General features: G+C 42.1%; 1 protein-coding gene across 1 annotated transcript; it reads right to left on the bottom strand.

Moving 5' to 3' along the window:
- Positions 1-366: 366 nt before the first annotated feature.
- Positions 367-17,195, bottom strand: acat1 (acetyl-CoA acetyltransferase 1). The gene is made up of 12 exons (XM_021618132.2): positions 17,036-17,195; positions 16,609-16,656; positions 16,344-16,461; positions 9,236-9,331; positions 9,037-9,137; positions 8,482-8,625; positions 8,137-8,287; positions 7,862-7,957; positions 7,424-7,537; positions 1,674-1,738; positions 922-1,079; positions 367-791 (listed from the first exon to the last, which is right to left on the bottom strand). Exons 1-12 carry the CDS (start codon positions 17,084-17,086, stop codon positions 671-673), a joined length of 1,263 nt encoding a protein of 420 aa, XP_021473807.2. The 5' UTR covers positions 17,087-17,195; the 3' UTR covers positions 367-670.
- Between the last annotated feature and the right edge of the window lie 2,808 nt (positions 17,196-20,003).

Below are 20,003 nucleotides of genomic sequence, written 5' to 3'. Positions count from 1 at the left end.
TTTGTCTTATTCAAAAACATAAACATGTATTTAAAACATAAACATGTATCCACTTACGTGACACTTCCTATAAGGAGCATATGCCATTGAAGAATGTTCTCAATCGGTTCAGGGGATGTTTTTCAAGTTGAGGCAGCTCTGTCATTTCTGCCTGGACATCTCTCCAAGTGTTCTTGGGTTGGCCTCAGAAAATGTGTGCATCTAATTGTAAATCATATTACCATGACATATGATATAAACCGCTATGTTTTGACACGATTCATCTTATCATGAAAAGCTCTTTCAACCAAAACGGTCATTGTTTAGTGGCTACACATTTACAGTAAGGATCGGTTATGTATAACAATGAAGACAAGAAACCAAAGATAGAAGGCTCTTTTTTCATAAACTATTTATTAATCTTTACAGTCGAAAAGTTAAATATAAAATTGCCTCTTGCAACAAACATTCAACAGGAGTGACTTAAACATGGGAGTTATAATATTAGCTCAGTACGTGAGGTGACCAGTAAGGCTGCCAGACTGGAGGTTGTTCATTTCAGACATATTATCGAGAGTGATAAGGCATAGTCTAAAACATGACAAGTACATCCAAAAGTGTTTTAACAGCTCAGTTCAGGCAGTTTATATGCTTGTCTGTTAATAACCTTTAAGGGGAAGAGAAAAGATTCCTATAACTTCTGGATGATGATAGAGGAGGCTCCACCACCACCATTGCAGATCCCAGCCAGGCCATACTGGCCAGACTTCAGAGCATGTACCATGTGTCCCACGATTCTCGCCCCCGACATCCTGAGAGGTTGACAGAATGACAGAAAGTAAGCATCACAAAGATTTGGCTTTTCCCTCCCTTACTATCAGGCTTTTATTTGTTCATCATCAGGATTTTTTTGGCATAGCACTCTCTGGCAATGCTGCTTACCCAATAGGGTGTCCCAGGGAGACAGCTCCTCCATTGACATTGACTTTGCTGGGGTCGATGTCCAACATCTTCACGTTGGCCAGAACCACAACACTGAAGGCTTCGTTGATCTCCCACATGGCAATGTCCTCCTTCTTTAGCCCTGCAGCTGCCAGGACCTGAGGACCATAAAAATGTACATTTATTTATTTAAATTTCACACTTATTTTACAGAGGTTGACTGAGAATACGTGATCATTTACAGCAAATATGTGCTGTCATTCAATTAAATTTAACAAAGACAGATGCTTTTTTCACCGTGAGAAGCTATATTCATGAGTCATGTTACTGTCCCGATCTCTGATAACCCATATTATCTAAAAAGGTACAGTGATGAGACCCACAAGACACTTGAAACAACCACTACAGCAGTCATTTTGTTAAAGGGACATAAAAAATAAAATACAAATTTAATTTATATAGTTCTCCAGCACTACCCCCAACATTAACATACTGTATGAGAAAACGGCATGTTTCTATGTTTTGTAGTCAAAAAGATAAAGGAAGATACAATTTTCCAATGGCATCATCAGGTATGCATCATGTGACTTCAACCAATGATGAGTAGGCATTGCCTACGACTGGGTAAAAATGTATTTGTACTACAAAACATAAAAATGCTGTATTTTCACATATGTTGATATTGGGGGTAGTGCTGGAGATGAATAGGGAGTTTAAACATTTAGAGATTTCCCATTAACACTCAGACTCACCTTTGGTACAGCAAAGGCAGGAGCGATGGGGAAATCAATGGGAGCGGTAGCTGCATCTGCAAAAGCTGGAAAATGAAGACATTTTATTTAAATGAGCAACATGTAATATTTAAGCCATAACTTTGCAACTTGATCATAATCCAAAAAACACACGTTTCAGATACGTGAAGAAGTTTTATATTACTAATGTTTTTGCTATTGTGGTCAACATCGCTAATGAGACTCAATCGTAATACAGGACGTTGTAGAGACAACAGCTGGACCAGCTAGCTGCGGTAACAACTGATTAGCAGCATCACGCGGCATTCTAAAAATTACTGGTATGTGATTGACATTTGGGGGGGGGCATGGTAGTGGGTATGGCCAATGGCACGGTTTTAGAGGCCCTCTTGGCAGGAAAGAAAACATTTAGTTGTTTGCAAATTTCCTGGAATTATACACATTTTGCCATGGCATGCCTTGTTCTTAGACTACTGGAGTGACTCAAAACATAAAATAAAAATTGGGAGGCCCCATGCCATGCCATTTTTTGAATTTTACATTCTCCTTTACTGGCTAGTTTTTAATTTATGTTTATAAGAACATCCCCCCCAAAAAAATATATTGCTATTATCTTTCCTACATAATTTATATCTGGTTTTAATTGTGTAAGTTTACACTGAAAACATTTTAACCATCCCACAGTGGCGGCCACAATTTAGCAGCGGCAGTGCGCAGTGGCTAAATGCATAAAGGGGAAATACTGCTCTTTATAAAACGTATCACTTTAACCTGAATTGTAAAATGAATAGCAGATTTTTAATGTGTTATTAAAAGCTGCAATATGTAACTTTTTGGGCGACCGGACCAAATTCACATTGAAATGTGATCTGCCACTCATTGAAAGCAAGTCTAAGAAGCGGTAGATCTGTTCTATGTGCGCCATTTCTATGCTTTAATTTATTGATTTAAAAATAAATAAATAAACAGTGCAATGAAGTCACTCAACATTTACATTAGTCGGTCATCTAGCATACACTCCCATCCAGAACTACCCACAGGAGCAACCAGGGTCAAGCACCCCGCCCAAGAGCACATGGACAGATCTCCCACCAAGTCAAATCGGGGACCCTGTCAGGATTCACCTAGCGGTCATGATTTGGGGCTGTACAAATGTTTGATGTATTAGAATAATTGATTATGCTTATGTTATATTAATAGAAGGGGAGGTGTTATCAGACCCCTCCCTCCTTACATTTATAGGGTCCTAGACTATAGATAGATAGATAGATAGATAGATAGATATAAAATTGATTTATTGTGGAACGTCTGAGTAGTCTCTTATCTTCCACACTCCCCTGCAGAGTTGTCTCAGTCACACATTTCTAAGATGGGTCTTCTTTATGAGAGAAAGAAAGAGCAAACAACTGTGGACCAAGTTGTTTGCTCTTTCTTTCTCTCTTTTATAAAGAAAACCCATCTTAGAAATGTGTGACTGAGACAGAACTCTGCAGGGGAGTGTGGGCGATAAGAGACTACTCAGACGTTCCACAATAAATCAAACTTTGGGGAGGGGACAATTATTGCCTAGCTTTTAGATAAACACTGAAACTCTATGTTTGTACAGCTGTGGATGCAGGGTTTTGGTCTCAGGAGTAAAAATGTAATGACGTAGTCAGTGACAACACTAACGCGGGACTTCGGTTTTATAAAACAACTTGAGACCTTTTGTTTGATGCAGAAATTACTCAGAAACATGCATGCGTGTTCCTGTTTGTCAACTTCTGTCTGCAATTGCATTAATAAAGGTTTTGGAATTATTTAATTAAAGATAATAATAATAATGCTAATTTCACCAATGATTGACAAAGAAGGACGTAAGGAACGAACCCTAACAACCCGAACCAGCGACCTCTCAGCCACCGGCCTAAGCTCCCAACCCCCAGGCCAGCAACCATCAAAGCTCCCCTGAGAGCTGCCCCTCAACCATCCAAGACCCCTCCACAGTCCTCCCCGAAACAGAGTGTATACGCGTGTAGAGGCACTTACGTGGCATCAGTATCAGGCAAACAGGCATTGGATGTAACAATGTTCCCTTTTAGTGTCATTTAAAAAGAAAAAAAAGAAGTTTACTTTCATCTTTGACCTTATAGCATTCGGAAAGTATTCAGACCCCTTCACTTTATCCACATTGTTACTTTACATCCTTAATCTAAAATGGATGAAATTGCTGTTTCCCCTCAATTTACACACAATACCCCATAATTTTTAAGTATTCAGACCCTTTACTCAGTACTTTGCTGAAGCACGTTTGGCAGCAATTACAGCCTCAATTTTTCTTGGGTATGACGCTACAAGCTTGACACACCCTGGTATTTGGGGAGTTTCTCTCATTCTTATCTGCAGATCCTCTCATGCTCTGTCAAGCTCTGTCAGGTTGGATGGGGAGCATCGCTGCACAGCCATTTTCAGGTCTCTCCAGAGATGATAGTCCAGGCTCTGGCTGGGCCACTCAAGGACATTCAGTGACTTGTCCCGAAGTCACTCCTGCGTTGTCTTGGCTGGGTGCTTAAGGTCGTTGTCCTTTTGGAAGGTGAACCTTCACCCCCGTCTGAGATCCTGAGCAGGTTGTCATCAAGGATCTCTGTACTTTGCTCCATTCAGCTTTCCCTCGATCCTGACTAGTCTCCCAGTCCCTGCCACTGAAAAACATCACCACAGCATGACGCTGCCACCACCATGCTTCACCGTAGGGATGGTGCCAGGTTTCCTCCGAACGTTACACTTGGCATTCAGGCCAAAGAGATCAATCTTAGTTTCATCAGACCAAAGAATCTTGTTTCTCATGGTCTGAGTCCTTTAGGAGTCTTTTGGCAAAACGCAAGCAGGCTGTCATGTGCCTTTTACTGAGAGTTGCTTCCGTGTGGCCACTCTACCATAAAGGCCTGATTTGTGGAGCGCTGCAGAGATGGTTATCCTTCTGGAAGGTTCTTCCATCTCCACAGAGGAACTCTGGAGCTGTGTCAAGAGTGACCAACGGGTTCTTGGTCACCTCCCTGACCAAGGCCCTTCTCCCTCTATTGCGCAGTTTGGCTGGGGGCCAGCTCTAGGAAGAGTCTTGGTTGTTTAAAGTTCTTCCATTTAAGAATGATGAGGCCACTGTGTTCTTGGGGACCTTCAATGATGCTGAAATGTTTTGGTAGCCTTTCACAGATCTGTGCCTCGACACAATCCTGTCTCGGAGCTCTACAGACAATTCCTTCCCTAATCGCTAGGTGTCTGCTCTGACATGCAATGTCAAATGTGGGACCTTATAAAGACGGTGTGTGCCTTTCCAAATCATGTCCAATCAATTTAATTTACCACAGGTGGACTCCAATCAAGTTGTTGAAATCTCAAGGATGATCAATTTAAACAGCATGCACCTAAGCTCAACGTCCAGTGTCATAGAAAAGGGTCTGAATAATTTTGTAAATAAGGTACATGTTTTTTTTATTTTTAATACATTTGCAAACATTTCTAAAAACCTGTTTTTGCTTTGTCATTATGGGTTATTGTGTGTAGATTGATGAGGGAAAAAAATTATTGATACATTTTAGAATAAGTCTAATGTAACAAAATGTGGAGAAAGTCAATGGGTCTGAATACTTGCCGAATGCATTGTACAACATTTTTGGTTAATGAAAATATATTTCACTGCGGTTTTGATGGCACAATGATTCTCTACACTAAACTTGTTTGTTTTATCACAAAATGAAATCAGGTGAACTATTAGAATTTTATCAACCAGAGCGATTTCTGCATATTGCACCGTTAACCTCTCTCGCTACATAAATAGTCATATTAAACATTCATGAAAATACAAGTGTCTCACATGTTTCGAAAGCCTACAATCTTGCTAATCCAACTGCGTTGTCAGATTTAAAAAAGGATTTACTGCGAAAGAATATGATGCGATTATCTGAGGATAGAGCCCCGTAAAAAACAACTATTTCAACCAGCACAGGCGTAACAAAATCACAAACTGCAATAAAATAAATTGTTTACCTTTGACAATCTTCCTCTGTTTGCAATCCTAATGCTCATTGTTACACAATGAATGCCCGCACAATGAATTGCCCGCTGTTTCGTTGATTGACTGTATTTTAACCCAATGACCACTGATCGTCTTGAAATCTAGCTGGGTAGATAGCCAATGAGCTGAGGTAAATGGCAATATGTAATGTTTATGTGTTGGAAGACCAACCCATGTAGTAAACTCCGGTGTAAAGCAGTTCATTCGCCATTAAAGATTCATACCGGAAGGAGCCACGCATGTTACGCACAGAATTGTTTTGGTAAAGCGCATCTCCAACTGTTTATATATCAATCAGTATGGCGACTAAGTCAGGGAAAGCTACATCTTAGATATACAGATGTACACACAATTTTAGAAGAAATTGATCGAGAAAGTTAGACAGATTGTTGGAGGACGATTCATTTAGCGATTCCCAAATGGAGGAATATTTTTTGAACAGAGAGGACATCGTTTTGGACTGGTAAGTTCTCCTCATGCTAATGCCGTTGTTTGAAATTAATAATATAAAATATTATTTGTGAAATTAAATAGCCTATTTGAGGCTGTTGGGGGGAGGGCAGGCCCACAACAATGGCCAAAGTGAAATGGAGACAGTATATACAGCTGGTCTGTTGTAATATAATAAAGACAGATCTAGCTGGTCTGTCTATTATATTATGAGACAGTAGATCTAGGTGAAATGTCATAATATGAGACTGTAGATCTAGCAGGTCTATAATAATATATTCAACCTTATGTTCCCTGTACTCCATACATATCTGTTTATTATACCTGTTCATACAGGGCTCATATGTGAAACTATTCTAACTGAACATTTTCTTTCACAGTGACACTGAATTCCGAATGGGAGCCCCCAGTGCCAATGTGTTCATCCCCCACTCAAGCTGGTTCATCCAGCTCCTGCCACAAGTGGTGTTCATCTGCCCAAATGTATTTCTGCAGGCATGGATGTGCTATGGCACCTGGCATCAGCACAATATTGTAGAGGACTGAGGGTCTTCCAAATATTGAAAGTGTTATTTTGTAAATGTTTTTTGTTTTCTTCTTTTTTGGGGGGGGGGGGGGGGGGGGGGGGGGGTTAGAATACCATTTTGGTATTTTGTATATAGTTATTCAATTCAAAATTTATAAATTCACCAATTTGGCCACATTTGGACTACTTGTGTGGGACACCTGGGTGACTTCATGATAAATGTCATGTAGCACACTCATTTTGGAAGTTATCATTCTGAAACTTTGCACAAGTACTATTGCCCTCTTATGTTTTTCACTGAAATTGTCCCCATCATCCTATCTGAATGTTTGTTTTATCTTGTTCATTTTAAAGATGATGATACAACAATAAAAATAAAAAACGTATGTTTTTTTTTCATTGTATTATCTAAACCAGATCTATTGTGTTATATTCTCCTACATTCAATTCACATTTACACAAACTTCAGAGTGTTTTCTTTCAAATGGTACCAAGAATATGCATATCCTTGGTTCTGTGCCTGAGCTACAGGCAGTTAGATTTGGGTATGTCTTCAGGCGGAAATTGAAAAAAGTAGGGGGTAGCTCTAAGAGGTTTAAGGTGAAAGTTCATGATGTTCCTGGGAATCCCCCTAGATTGTTATCTCTACAAAGACACTATGTGCCATAGCATCATGTAACTACAGTCTGGTACTGGGCCACGTGGGGGGTGGTGTCTTACAGACGATCCTGGCCAATGGGGTGACGCCGAGTCTCTTTGCTGCGTCGACCGTCATGAGAACCAGAGCGGCGGCCCCGTCGTTCAGCGTGCTGGCATTGGCTGCAGTAACCGTGCCTGGAATCCAAATCACCAATCAGAATCAACTTAATCTGCACACAGAGGTTTGTCTCAAGCACATCAGTGAATGTTTGAGTCTGTCTCGGTCCTTATGCAAACACCGTTCACAGTAGTTTTACTTCTGAAGACGTTTTCTTTATGCCCATTATCATGGATTATCTTGGGCTACCATGAAAAAAGGATATCGAACCAAGAGTTGAAAAAACAGACATCTATTTTTGGCTTTCTGTAAGCTCAGATGCCCTCCTACTCAGTAATATATAAGCAAACATGCAGCAGACACCAGTTCAGAGGCCTATCAACTTGGACTAGGGTGCTTACCATTCTCCTTCTGGAACACCGCTCTTAGTTTGGGGACTTTGCTGAAGTCCACACGCCTCCACTCCTCATCCTCTGACACTACCACATCAGGCTTGCCTGCAGAGGAACAACATTGTGTCAGCTACATGCATCTGACCACTGATAATACACCTATGGATAAACATGGTATCATGGTTTAGTTTATTTAGTTACACATTAGGTAACATGGTTTGGTTTAGTTTATTTAGTTACACATTAGTTATTGAGGTTATATGTTATAGGATACCATCCTTTACCTCTCTGGGGGATGCTAACGGGGACAATCTCTTTCGCAAGCACTCCTGATTCATATGCTGCTTTGCTGCGGCTGTATGAGCTGATGGCATAGGCATCCTGCTCCTCCCTGCTGATCTGGCTGTTCTTGGCTGTGTTTTCTGCACAGTTTCCCTACACATTAAATTCCATTAAAACACATTATATCCTCTTCAAAAGTCAAGAACTCAACTACTAACCATTGCTTACTCTGTCTCCAAATTAATGGAAATAATAATGTCCGGACAGCGGCCAGCAACACCACCAACACATACACTCCTATAGAGAACATTTGCTCTATTTAAATATTTAATACAGTGATAAAATACCATGTGGAATTTGTTGTAGACGTCAGTGAGGCCGTCCTTTACGATGAGGTCCTCCATCCTCACGCCTCCGTAGGATGGAGTGTCCCTAGTCATCACATAGGGGACATTGGACATACTCTCCATACCGCCTGCCACCATCACATCCTGACACAGTCAGAGTTAGTGGGAGAAACAAAAATGAAAGCAACCAGATTTGTTTCTCTGCAAAAACCTGAACACTTTTTAGGAGATTATTCCTATGTTACATGATGCAACCCTTTCCATCGAAAAATAATGGGCTTATTAGATAAAGATTAATGACATGGTTATATTTAGGTCACAATGACCTTCACCGCACATCTGTATTCTGTGAGTGCAATGCCACTAGGGTTTTATTCTTCTCTATGTAGTAAAATCCAGTGTTCTTCCATGACCTCATATGGGCATACCTACCATAATGTTTTGGCAAACTGAGTAACACAGTGATATTGCAGATGATCAGAGCAGGGGTAATAGCAGCTAAGTCTGGTGTCAAGTCATGGTATGGTAACACAGTGAGCTGTTATGTTACTGTACCTGGTGTCCACACATCAGACTCTGGGCAGCCAGCATGATAGACTTCATTCCAGAGGCACAGACTTTGTTGATTGTTGTTGCTGGAGTGGAGAGGGACAGCCCTGGGGGGGGTAAGTAGCAGTCGATTAGCACACCTGATAATGTGGTGTTTGTGTGTGTGTGTGTATATATATATATATGTGTGTGTTTCTAAACATACCTGCACCAAGAAGGGCCTGTCTTGTAGGGGCCTGTCCTTCCCCAGCCTGCAGTACATTTCCCATGTAGACCTCCTTCACCTCCTCAACTGGAATACCTGGCCACCATCACACAATATACATACCCTTACAGATAAAACAAATTGACTGTGCAGTTGACACCTCCTTTCAGATGAAATGTACAATATTTTACTAGCCTAACTGTGCTGTATACTGCCTAGCGATTAAGTCAGTTCAATTATTTGAATTCCATGTTTGTTCGTTTTTTTGTGAGCTCAATGCGCACATTGAGAAGTTTCTCTAGAGATAAATCATGTGAGTGTCATATATACTACCATTCAAAAGTTTGGGGGTCACGTAGACATGTCCTTGTTTTTTAAAGAAAAAAAAAAAAAAATTGTCAATTAAAATAACATAAAATTGATCAGAAATACAGTGTAGACATTCTCAATGTTGTAAATGACTATTGTAGCTGGAAACAGCTGATTTTTAATAGAATATCTACATAGGCGTACAGAAGCCCATTATCACCAACCATCACTCCTGTGTTCCAATGGTACGTTGTGTTAGCTAATCTAAGTTTAGCATTTTTAAAAGGACGATTGATCATTAGAAAACCCTTTTGCAATTATGTTAGCACAGCTGAAAACTGTTGTTCTGATTGAAGAAGCACTAAAACTGGCCTTCTTTAGGCAAGTTGAGTATCTGAAGCGTCAGCATTTGTGGGTTCGATTACAGGATCAAAATGGACAGAAAAAAAAAACAAATATTCTGAAACTTGTCAGTATATTCTTGTTCTGAGAAATGAAGGCTATTCCAAGCGAGAAATTGCCAGGAAACTGAAGATCTCATACAACTCTGTGTACTACTCCCTTCACAGAACAGCGCAAACTGGCCCTAACCAGAATAGAAAGAGTGGGAGGCCCCGGTGCAACAATTGAGCAAGACGACAAGTACATTAGTGTGTCTAGTTTGAGAAACAGACGCCTCCCAAGTCCTCATCTGGCAGTTTCATTAAATAGTACACGCAAAACACCAGTCTCAACGTCAACAATGAAGAGGGGACTCAGGGATGCTGACCTTATAGGCAGAGATCCTCTGTCCAGTGTGTGCTCTTTTGCCCATCTTAATCTTTTCTTTTTATTGGCCAGTCTGAGATATGGCTTTTTCTTTGCAACTCTGCCTGGAAGGCCAGCATCCCGGATTCGCCTCTTCACTGTTGATGTTCAGACTGGTGTTTTGCAGGTACTATTTAATGAAGCTGCCAGTTGAGGACTTGGGAGGCGTCTGTTTCTCAAACTAGACACTAATGTACTTGTCCTCTTGCTCAGTTGTGCACCGGGGCCTCCCACTCCTCTTTCTATTCTGGTTAGAGCCGGTTTGCGCTGTGAAGGGAGTAGTACACTGCGTTGCACGAGATCTTCAGGTTCTTGGCAATTTCTCGCATGGAATAGCCTTAATCTTTCAGAACGAGAACAGACTGACGAGTTTCAGAAGAAAGGTCTGATTCTGGCCATTTTGAGCCTGTAATCGAACCCACTAATGCTGATTTGAAGGCGATCCAATAAACCCCCACTTCCTTCCATTCTGCTAGCAAAAGGGCAATCTTTGGAGAATAAAATAGATTACCTACACGCAAGATTAAACTACCAACGGGACATTCAAAACTGTAATATCTTATCCTTCATGGAGTCGTGGTTGAAAGAGGACACTATCAACACACAGCTGGCTGGTTATACGCTGTACCGGCAGGATAGAACAGCGGCGTCTGGTAAGACAAGGGGCGGCGGGCTATGTACTTTTGTAAACAGCTGGTGCACGATATCTAAGGAAGTCTTGCGCTATTGCTCGCCTGAGGTAGGGTATCTCATGATAAGCTGTAAACCACACTACCTACCGAGAGAGTTTATCTGTATTTTTCATAGCAGTTTACATACCACCACAGTCAGAGGCTGGCACAAAGACAGCATTGAATAAGCTGTATTCCGCCATAAGCAAACAAGAAAACCTCTACCCTGAGGCGGCACTCCTAGTAGCCGGGGACTTTAACGCAGGGAAACTTAAATCTGTTTTACCAAATTTCTTTGGTAAAGCATGTTAAAATGTGCCACCAGAGGATTTTTTTTTTTTTTTAAACTCTGGACCACCTTCACACACAAAACTCTCCCTCCACTTGGCAAATTGTTAATGGGATATGTTTTAATAAATGATTAGAATATTACACTCGGAAACCATAACTCTGAAACCATATGATTGTATGAAATTGATTAGAATCATTGGATTATTTTAATGCTGTGTGTGGGTTTAGTCAGTAGAATTATATATCCGGGAGTGTAGTTTTTGGTCAGAATTAATGTTTTGGAGACAATATGCCTAGTATCGTGATAACAGACTGTCTGAGCAAGATTCGGGGTCGACCTTTACTGGGGCACTGAGAACTTCCCAGGGTCTCCCTATCTTGGGGGAGGGCGGAAATAAGTTATTCTCCCTGACTCCCCTAATCTCTGTCGGCTGGGTAGCAGGACAGTGTGGGCGTCGGATACCTAATGTTTTGTGTGGAAGTATGTGTGTCACTATAAAATTAACGTCTTTGTACTGTGTACGCCAGAACGTTCCGTTAATAAACGTTTGACTATAGTAGGCTGGGCCTCTGTCTGCTTTCATTTCTATCAGTATCCTACAAATACTGATATAGCAGACTGAGTAGTTTAATTTAATTGGTTAATGAACATGAGAACATAATTCTCCTAACACAAATCTGACCATAATTCAATCCTACTGATTCCTGCTTACAAGCAAAAACAAAAGCAGGAAGCACCACTGACTAGATCAATAAAAAAAAAGTGGACAAATAAAGAAGATGCTAAACTACAGGACTATTTTGCTAGCACAGACTGGAATATGTTCCGGGATTCCTCCGATGGCATTGAGGAGGACACCACATCAGGTCATGGACTTCATCAATAAGTGCATCGATGACGTCGTCCCCACAGTGAGCGTACGTTCATACCCCAACCAGAAGCTATGGATTACAGGGAGCATCCACACTGAGCTAAAGGCTAGAGCTGCCGCTTTCAAGGAGCGGGACTCTAACCCGGAAGCTTATAAGAAATCCCTCTATGCCCGCCGACAAACCATCAAACAAGCAAAGCGAGAGCTCCCCAGTGACACAAGCCTACCAGACGAGCAAAACTACTTCTATGCTCGCGTCGAGGTAAAATGCACTGGAACATGCATGAGAGCACCAGCAGTTCCGGAAGACTGTGTCGATGTGAGTAAGACCTTTGAACAGGTAAACATTCATAGCCATGAAGTGCTTTGAAAGGATGGTCATGGCTCACATCAACACCATTATCCCAGAAACCCTAGACCCACTCCAATTTGCATACTGCCCCAACAGATCCACAGATGATGCAATCTCTATTGTACTCCACACTGCCCTTTCCCACCTGGACAAAAGGAACACCTAAGTGAGAATGCTATTCATTGACTACAGCTCATCGTTCAACACCATAGTGCCCTCAAAGCTCATCAATAAGCTAAGGACCCTGGGACTAAACACCTCCCTCTGCAACTGGATCCTGGACTTCCTGACAGGCCGCCCCCAGGTGGTAAGGGTAGGTAACAGCGCAGCCGCCACGCTGATCCTCAAAACTGGGGCCCCTCAGGGGTGCGTGCTTAGTCCCCTCCTGTACTCCCTGTTCACTCATGACTGCACGGCCAGGCACGACTCCAACACTATCATTACATTTGCAGATGACAACAGTGGTTGGCCTGATCACCGACAAGACAGGCTATAGGGAGGCCAGAGACCTGGCCGTGTGGTGCCAGGACAACAACCTCCCCCTCAACGTGATCAAGACAAAGGAGATGATTGTGGACTACAGGAAAAAGAGGACCGAGCACGCCCACATTATCGTCGACGGGGCTGCAGTGGAGCAGGTTGAGAGCTTTAAGTTCCTTAATGTCCACATCACCAACAAACTAAACATGGTCCAACCACACCAAGACAGTCGTGAAGAGGAGACGACAAAACCTATTCCCCCTCAGGAGACTGAAAAGATTTGGCATGGGTCCTCAGATCCGCAAAAGGTTCTACAGCTGAACCTGGTATGGCAACTGCTCTGCCTCAGTACATCACTGGGGCCAAGCTCCCTGCCATCCAGGACCTCTATACCAGGCGGTGTCAGAGGAAGGCCCTAAAAATTGTCAAAGACTCCAGCCACCCTAGTCATAGACTGTTTTCTCTGCTATCGCACGGCAAGCAGAACCGGAGCACCAAATCTATGTCCAAGAGGCTTCTAAACAGCTTCTACCCACAAGCCATAAGACTGCTGAACACCTAATCAAATGGCTACCCAGACTATTTGCATTGCCCCACTCTTTAACACCACTGCTACTCTGCTGTTATCAGCATAGTCACTTTAAAAAATAAAATAAAAATATTATTTAACCTTTATTTAACCAGGTAAGCTAGTTGAGAACAAGTTTTCATTTACAACTGCGACCTGGCCAAGATAAAGCTTTAATAACTCTACCCACATGTACATATAATGACAACTAATCAGTGCACCCGCACATTGACCCGGTACCACCCGTATAGTCTCGCTATTGTTATTTACCTGCTGCTCTTTAATTACTTGTTACTTTTATTTCTTATTCGTATTTATTTTTTATACTGCATTGTTGGTTAGGGGCTCGTAAGCATTTCACATGACTAATAAAATGTGATGCTACAGATACTCAACTAGTCTAAAGGTTAGTGTTATTGGTTCTTTAATCAGAACAACAATTTTCAGCTGTGCTAACATAATTGCAAAAGGGTTTTCTAATGATCAGTTAGCCTTTTAAAATGATAAACTTGGATTAGCTAACACAACGTGCCATTGGAACACAGGAGTGATGGTTGCTGATAATGGGCCTAATGGGCCTATAAGACTACGTAGATATTCCATGAATTTTTTTTTTATTAACAATGTCTACACAGTATTTTTGATCAATTTGATGTTATTTTAATGGACAAAAATAAGTGATTTTCTTTCAAAAGCAAGGACATTTCTAAGTGACCCAAAACTTTTGAACAGTAGTGTATATACACACACATCAGACTCTGTGCAGCCAGCATGATAGACTTTATCCCAGAGGCACACACACACTATACAGTTCATTTGGGAAGTACTCAGACCCCTTGACCAATCAGGCTTTTATGGTAGAGTGGCCAGACAGAAGCAATCCTCAGTAAAAGGCACATGACATCCCGCTTGGAGTTTGCCAAAAGGCACCTAAAGGACTCTCAGACCATGAGAAACAAGATTCTCTATCTGATGAAACCAAGATTTAACTCTATTGCCTGAATGCCAAGCGTCACGTCTGGAGGAAACCTGGCACCATCCCTCCAATGAAGCACGGTGGTGGCAGCATCAGGCTGTGGGGATGTTGTTCAGCGGCAGGAACTGGGAGACTAGTCAGGATCGAGGGAAAGATGAACGGCGCAAAGGTTTCTAAACATTTTTTTTTTGCTTTGTCATTATGGGGTATTGTGTGTAGATTGAGTGAAAAACTATTGAATCCATTTTAGAATAAGGCTGTAAAGTAACAAAATAAGGAAAAAGTCAAGGGGTCTGACTACTCTCCGAATGCACTGTAGATAGGATAGATACATTTAAAATATATCATTTTCCACCAACCCTACCGCCCCTCCCCTATTTGGAGTAAACGGACAACACTTAGGCTTCTACCTCCAGCTTATACATACTATATACATTTTATGGACACAATGTATTTTACAATAGTAAGAGAAATAAATCAGATCAAGCCCGAAATATGCGATGTAGTAGGGAGTTGTAGTTTCCAACAGGCTAATATTGTGTCTCCTGACCCCTCCTGTCTCAGCCTCCAGTATTTATGCTGCAGTAGTTTATGTGTCGGGGGTCTAGGGTCAGTTTGTTATATCTGGAGTACTTCTCCTGTCTTATCCGGTGTCCTGTGTGAATTTAAGTATGCTCTCTCTAAATCTCTCTTTCTCTCTCTCAGAGGACCTGAGCCCTAGGACCATGCCTCGGGACTACCGGGCATGATGACTCCTTGCTGTCCCCAGTTCACCTGGCCGTGCTGCTGCTCCAGTTTCAACTGTTCTGCCTGTGATTATTATTATTTGACCATGCTGGTCATTTATGAACATTTGAACATCTTGGCCATGTTCTGTTATAATCTCCACCCGGCACAGCCAGAAGAGGACTGGCCACCCCTCATAGTCTGGTTCCTCTCTAGGTCTCTTTCTAGGTTTTGGCCTTTCTAGTGAGTTTTTCCTAGCCACCGTGCTTCTACCCCTGCATTGCTTGCTGTTTGGGGTTTTAGGCTGGGTTTCTGTACAGCACTTTGAGATATCAGCTGATGTACGAAGGGCTATATAAATAAATTTGATTTGATATTCTACAATACTTTTGTGCAGAAAACTTGACAATTAACGACAATGACCATAATCTATTGTACAACTACTTATCCGGTCTATGTTACTTTTACACCTGCTACGTAAAAGAGACAGAAGAATGTGCGATTAAGGGATAGAGAGCAGTTGCTTCGCAAGGTATCTCTACCAGAAAATACATGATCTAAGTGATTGATAATTGGTATTCAGCAGTGATAAAAGTATGCATTATTTACTTTTAAGAACTAAAATTGTGATTTTGTCAGACAGCAACTCTATAGAGATGAGAAGATGACTTGGAATTAAATAATAAAGTCATCAAACAAAACAAATGTAATATACACAACCTAAATATTGTATTAAAGTAATGTGAATAAATGAGGGCTAGCAAGCAATAAGCAATAATGAGGGCTAGCAAGCAACAAGCAATAATGGGCAGTCACTACCATCAATGGACTTTTGTTAACCATTTTAGTATGTGTCACAGCACACAACCTACATAATGCATATCTTTAAAAAAAATATATCAAAACCAAAAACCATTATTATTTTTTAACAATCAAATCGACCTCAAAAAGCACTAATCGCTCAGCACTACTGCGGTGTCAAAACATGCATCTAATTGTCAATCATTTTACTGTGAATGAATGGAATTACGTAAAGTCTTCATATCACATCCATACCTGCTTTCTCAATGGCTCCTTTGATGGCGATGGAGCCCAGTTTGGTGGCCGGTACGGCTGCCAGGCTCCCTCTGAAGGACCCCATCGGGGTGCGGACGGCACTGACGATGACCACTTCCTGAAATGACCCATCAAAGTTTGGCAAAAACCCTTGAGTAGCTTACTACATTCTCACTTTCACTCAGTCAGTTCAATGTGTCAAGTTAGCTGCAAAGATCCTGAAAAGGGTAAATTATGTTCCAAAACATTTCAGTCACTTACTCACATTTAAATAAGGGCGAGTTGAATATGTCCTTGACAGGTACTTGTGAGCCTGCAAGGGCAGAGGAGGGATATACCTATTAGCAGCTAGGTACTGTTTTGTAACGGTCAGTGTGTGAGGGGGGACGACAACGTTATGCCACATTCACCCAGCTAGCAATCTGATTAGCTACTACTGCTATTATTGAGGTGTAGATAGAGCAATATATTTCTAGGAGTCAACTAACAATATATAGCAAGCTAACACATTACAGGGATTGCTGTGGCTAGTTAACTATATCAGATAGATAGCGAAGTTTACAAGGCAGGCCTTTTCTATCGTAACCGGCTGTCAAAACAACAATAGCTAGCATGTGCATGCGGCCGATAAAAATGAGAAGGAATGCTTCCCGTTTGAAGTGCCCACATTGATTTTGGTCACCCCCACTTACCAAACGCTTGCAAATTTGAGAACGCATGGTTAAAAGTCCACTTGATGACATAATGTTGAACTGCAACGGAGGTTTGTTCGCAAAGTTGGACCTATTTCACCTTCAGCCGACTAGTACAGCGCCAACCCAATGGACCAATCAGAACGAGAGGTGTGTTTGCAAAACGTCAGTGCGCATTGTGGTCATTGTAGTAAAAACGATTCACAACTTGTAGTTATCTAAAGGAATCTACCACAGACAAAAGGGCAAAAAAAAAATTCACCTTTATTTAACCAGGTAGGCCAGTTGAAAACAAGTTCTCATTTACAACTGCGACCTGGCCAAGATAAAGCAAAGCAGTGCGACACAAACAACAACACAGAGTTACACATGGAATAAACAAGCCTACAGTCAATAACACAATAGAAAAAAGTATATATATATACAGTGTGTGCAAATGGCGTGAGGAGGTAAGGCAATAAATAGGCCATAGTGGCGAAGTAATTACAATTTAGCAAATTAACACTGGAGTGATAGATGTGCAGATGATGACGTGCAAGTAGAAATACTAGTGTGCTATAGAGAAAAAAAGTAAATAAAAACAATATGGGGATGAGGTAGGTAGTTGAATGGGCTATTTACAGATGGGCTGTGTACAGCTGCAGCGATCAGTTAGCTGTTCAGATAGCCGATGCTTAAAGTTAGTCAGGGAGATATGTCTCCAACTTCAGTGATTTTTGCAATTCGTTCCAGTCAATGGCAGCAGAGAACTGTACGGAAAGGCGACAAAAGGAGGTGTTGGCTAAGGGGGGTGACCAGTGAGATATAACTGCTGGAGCGCATGCTATGGGTGGGTGTTGTTATCATGACCAGTGAGCTGAGATAAGGCGGAGCTTTACCTAGCAAATACTTATAGATGACCTGGAGCCAGTGGGTCTGGCGCCGAATATGTAGCGAGGGCCAGCTGACGAGAGCATACAAGTCGCAGTGGTGGGTGGTATATGGGGCTTTGATGGCACTGTGATAGACTGCATCCAGTTTGCTGAGTAAAGTGTTGGAGGCTATTTTGTAAATAACATCGCCGAAGTCAAGGATCAGTTTTATGAGGGTATGTTTGGCGGCATGAGTGAAGAAGGCTTTGTTGCAAAATAGGAAGCTTTAATTTTGGATTGGAGATGTTTAATATGAGTCTGGAAGGAGAGTTTACAGTCTAGCCAGACACCTAGGTATTTGTAGTTGTCCACATAGTCAGAACCGTCCAGAGTAGTGATGCTAGTCGGGCGGGCGGGTGCGGGCAGCGATCAGTTGAAAAGCATGCATTTAGTTTTACTAGCGTTTAAGATCAGTTGTAGGCCACGGAAGGAGAGTTGTATGGCATTGAAGCTCGGTTGGAGGTTTGTTAACACAGTGTCCAAGGACGGGCCAGATGTATACGGAATGGTGGAACAGGGAATCATCCGCAGCAAGAGCGACATCATTGACATATACAGAGAAAAGAGTTGGCCCTAGAATTGAATTGAACCCTGTGGTACCCCCATAGAGACTGCCAGAGGTTGGGACAACAGGCTCTCCGATTTGACACACTGAACTCGATCTGAGAAGTAGTTGGTGAACCAGGCGAGGCAATAATTTGAGAAACCAAGGCTAATGAGTCTGCCGACAAGAATGTGGTGATTGACAGAGTCGAAAGCCTTGGCCAGGTCGATGAAGACGGCTGCACAGTACTGTCTTTTATCGATGGCGGTTATGATATCGTTTAATACCTTGAGCGTGGCTGAGGTGCACCCATGACCAGCTCGGAAACTGGATTGCACAGCGGAGAAGGTATGGTGGGATTCAAAATGGTCAGTGATCTGTTTACTAACTTGGCTTTCAAAGACTTTAGAAAGACAGGGCAACCCAGATAAATGGCAGAAATCCTGTCAAAATCCAATCAAATTTTATTGGTCACATACACATGTTTAGCAGATGTTATTGCGAGTGTAGTGAAATATCTAACAAGTAATATCTAACATTTTCACAACAATACACACAATACACACAGATCTAAAGTAAAGGAATGGAATTAAGAATATATAAATACTTGGACAAGCAATGTCAGAGCGGCATAGACTAAGATACTGTAGAACAGAATAGAATACAGTATATACATATGAGATGAGTTATGCAAAATATGTAAACATTATTAAAGTGACTAGTGTTCCAATGTTAAAGTGGAAAGTGGTTCAAGTCTATGTATATAGGGCAGCAGCCTCTAATGTGCTAGTGATGGCTGGTTAACAGTCTGATGACCTTGAGATAGAAGCTGTTTTTTAGTCTCTCGGTCCCAGCTTTGATGTACCTGTACTGACCTCGCCTTATGGATGATAGCTGGGTGAACAGGCAGTGGCTCGGGTGGTTGTTGTCCTTGATGATCTTTTTGGCCTTCCTGTGACATCGGGTGCTGTAGGTGTCCTGGAGGGCAGGTAGTTTGCCCCTGGTGATGTTTTGGGCAGACTGCACTGCCCTCTGGAGAGCTCTGCGGTTGTGGGCGTATCGCCCCGAAGAAGAGTCTGTGCGTCTTGCCAAGATATGCCTGTCACCACCCACCTCAGCCCACACTGCCCACGAAGCCATCATGAACCTGAGGAAGATGAGCTGCGAGGCCCTCTCTCATCTAAGAGGCTACCAGCCAGGACTTACACTGCATCCCGAGGTCATCTTGCTATTTACCAGACCCCCCTCCACACACACTAGTGTTACCCACCCCTTCACACACACTAGTGTTACCCACCCCTTCACACACACTAGTGTTACCCCTCCACACACACTAGTGTCATCCCCCCTCCAATCACACTAGTTTCACACCCCCTCCACACACACTAGTGTTACACCCCCCACACACTCTAGTGTTACACCTGTCCACAGACACTAGTGTTACCCCAGCCCCCACACATACTAGTGTTTTCCCCTCCCCAAACACACTAGTGTTAACCCCCCTTGACACACA

Source organism: Oncorhynchus mykiss, chromosome 10 (assembly GCF_013265735.2).
Source record: "Oncorhynchus mykiss isolate Arlee chromosome 10, USDA_OmykA_1.1, whole genome shotgun sequence".
NCBI classification, from domain to species: Eukaryota; Metazoa; Chordata; class Actinopteri; order Salmoniformes; family Salmonidae; genus Oncorhynchus; species Oncorhynchus mykiss.
The sequence above is the reverse complement of the archived record's forward strand: the minus strand, read 5'-3'. Positions and strand labels throughout refer to the sequence as shown.

Coding starts and splice junctions, on each gene's coding strand:
- acat1 (XM_021618132.2), bottom strand. CDS start 17,086: ATGTCATCAAGTGGACTTTTAACCATGCGTTCTCAAATTTGCAAGCGT. Junction 7,538..7,861: donor GGTGTTCCAGAAGGAGAATG/GTAAGCACCCTA, acceptor TTTGGATTCCAG/GCACGGTTACTGCAGCCAAT. Junction 1,080..1,673: donor CTGCCTTTGCTGTACCAAAG/GTGAGTCTGAGT, acceptor TATGGTCCTCAG/GTCCTGGCAGCTGCAGGGCT.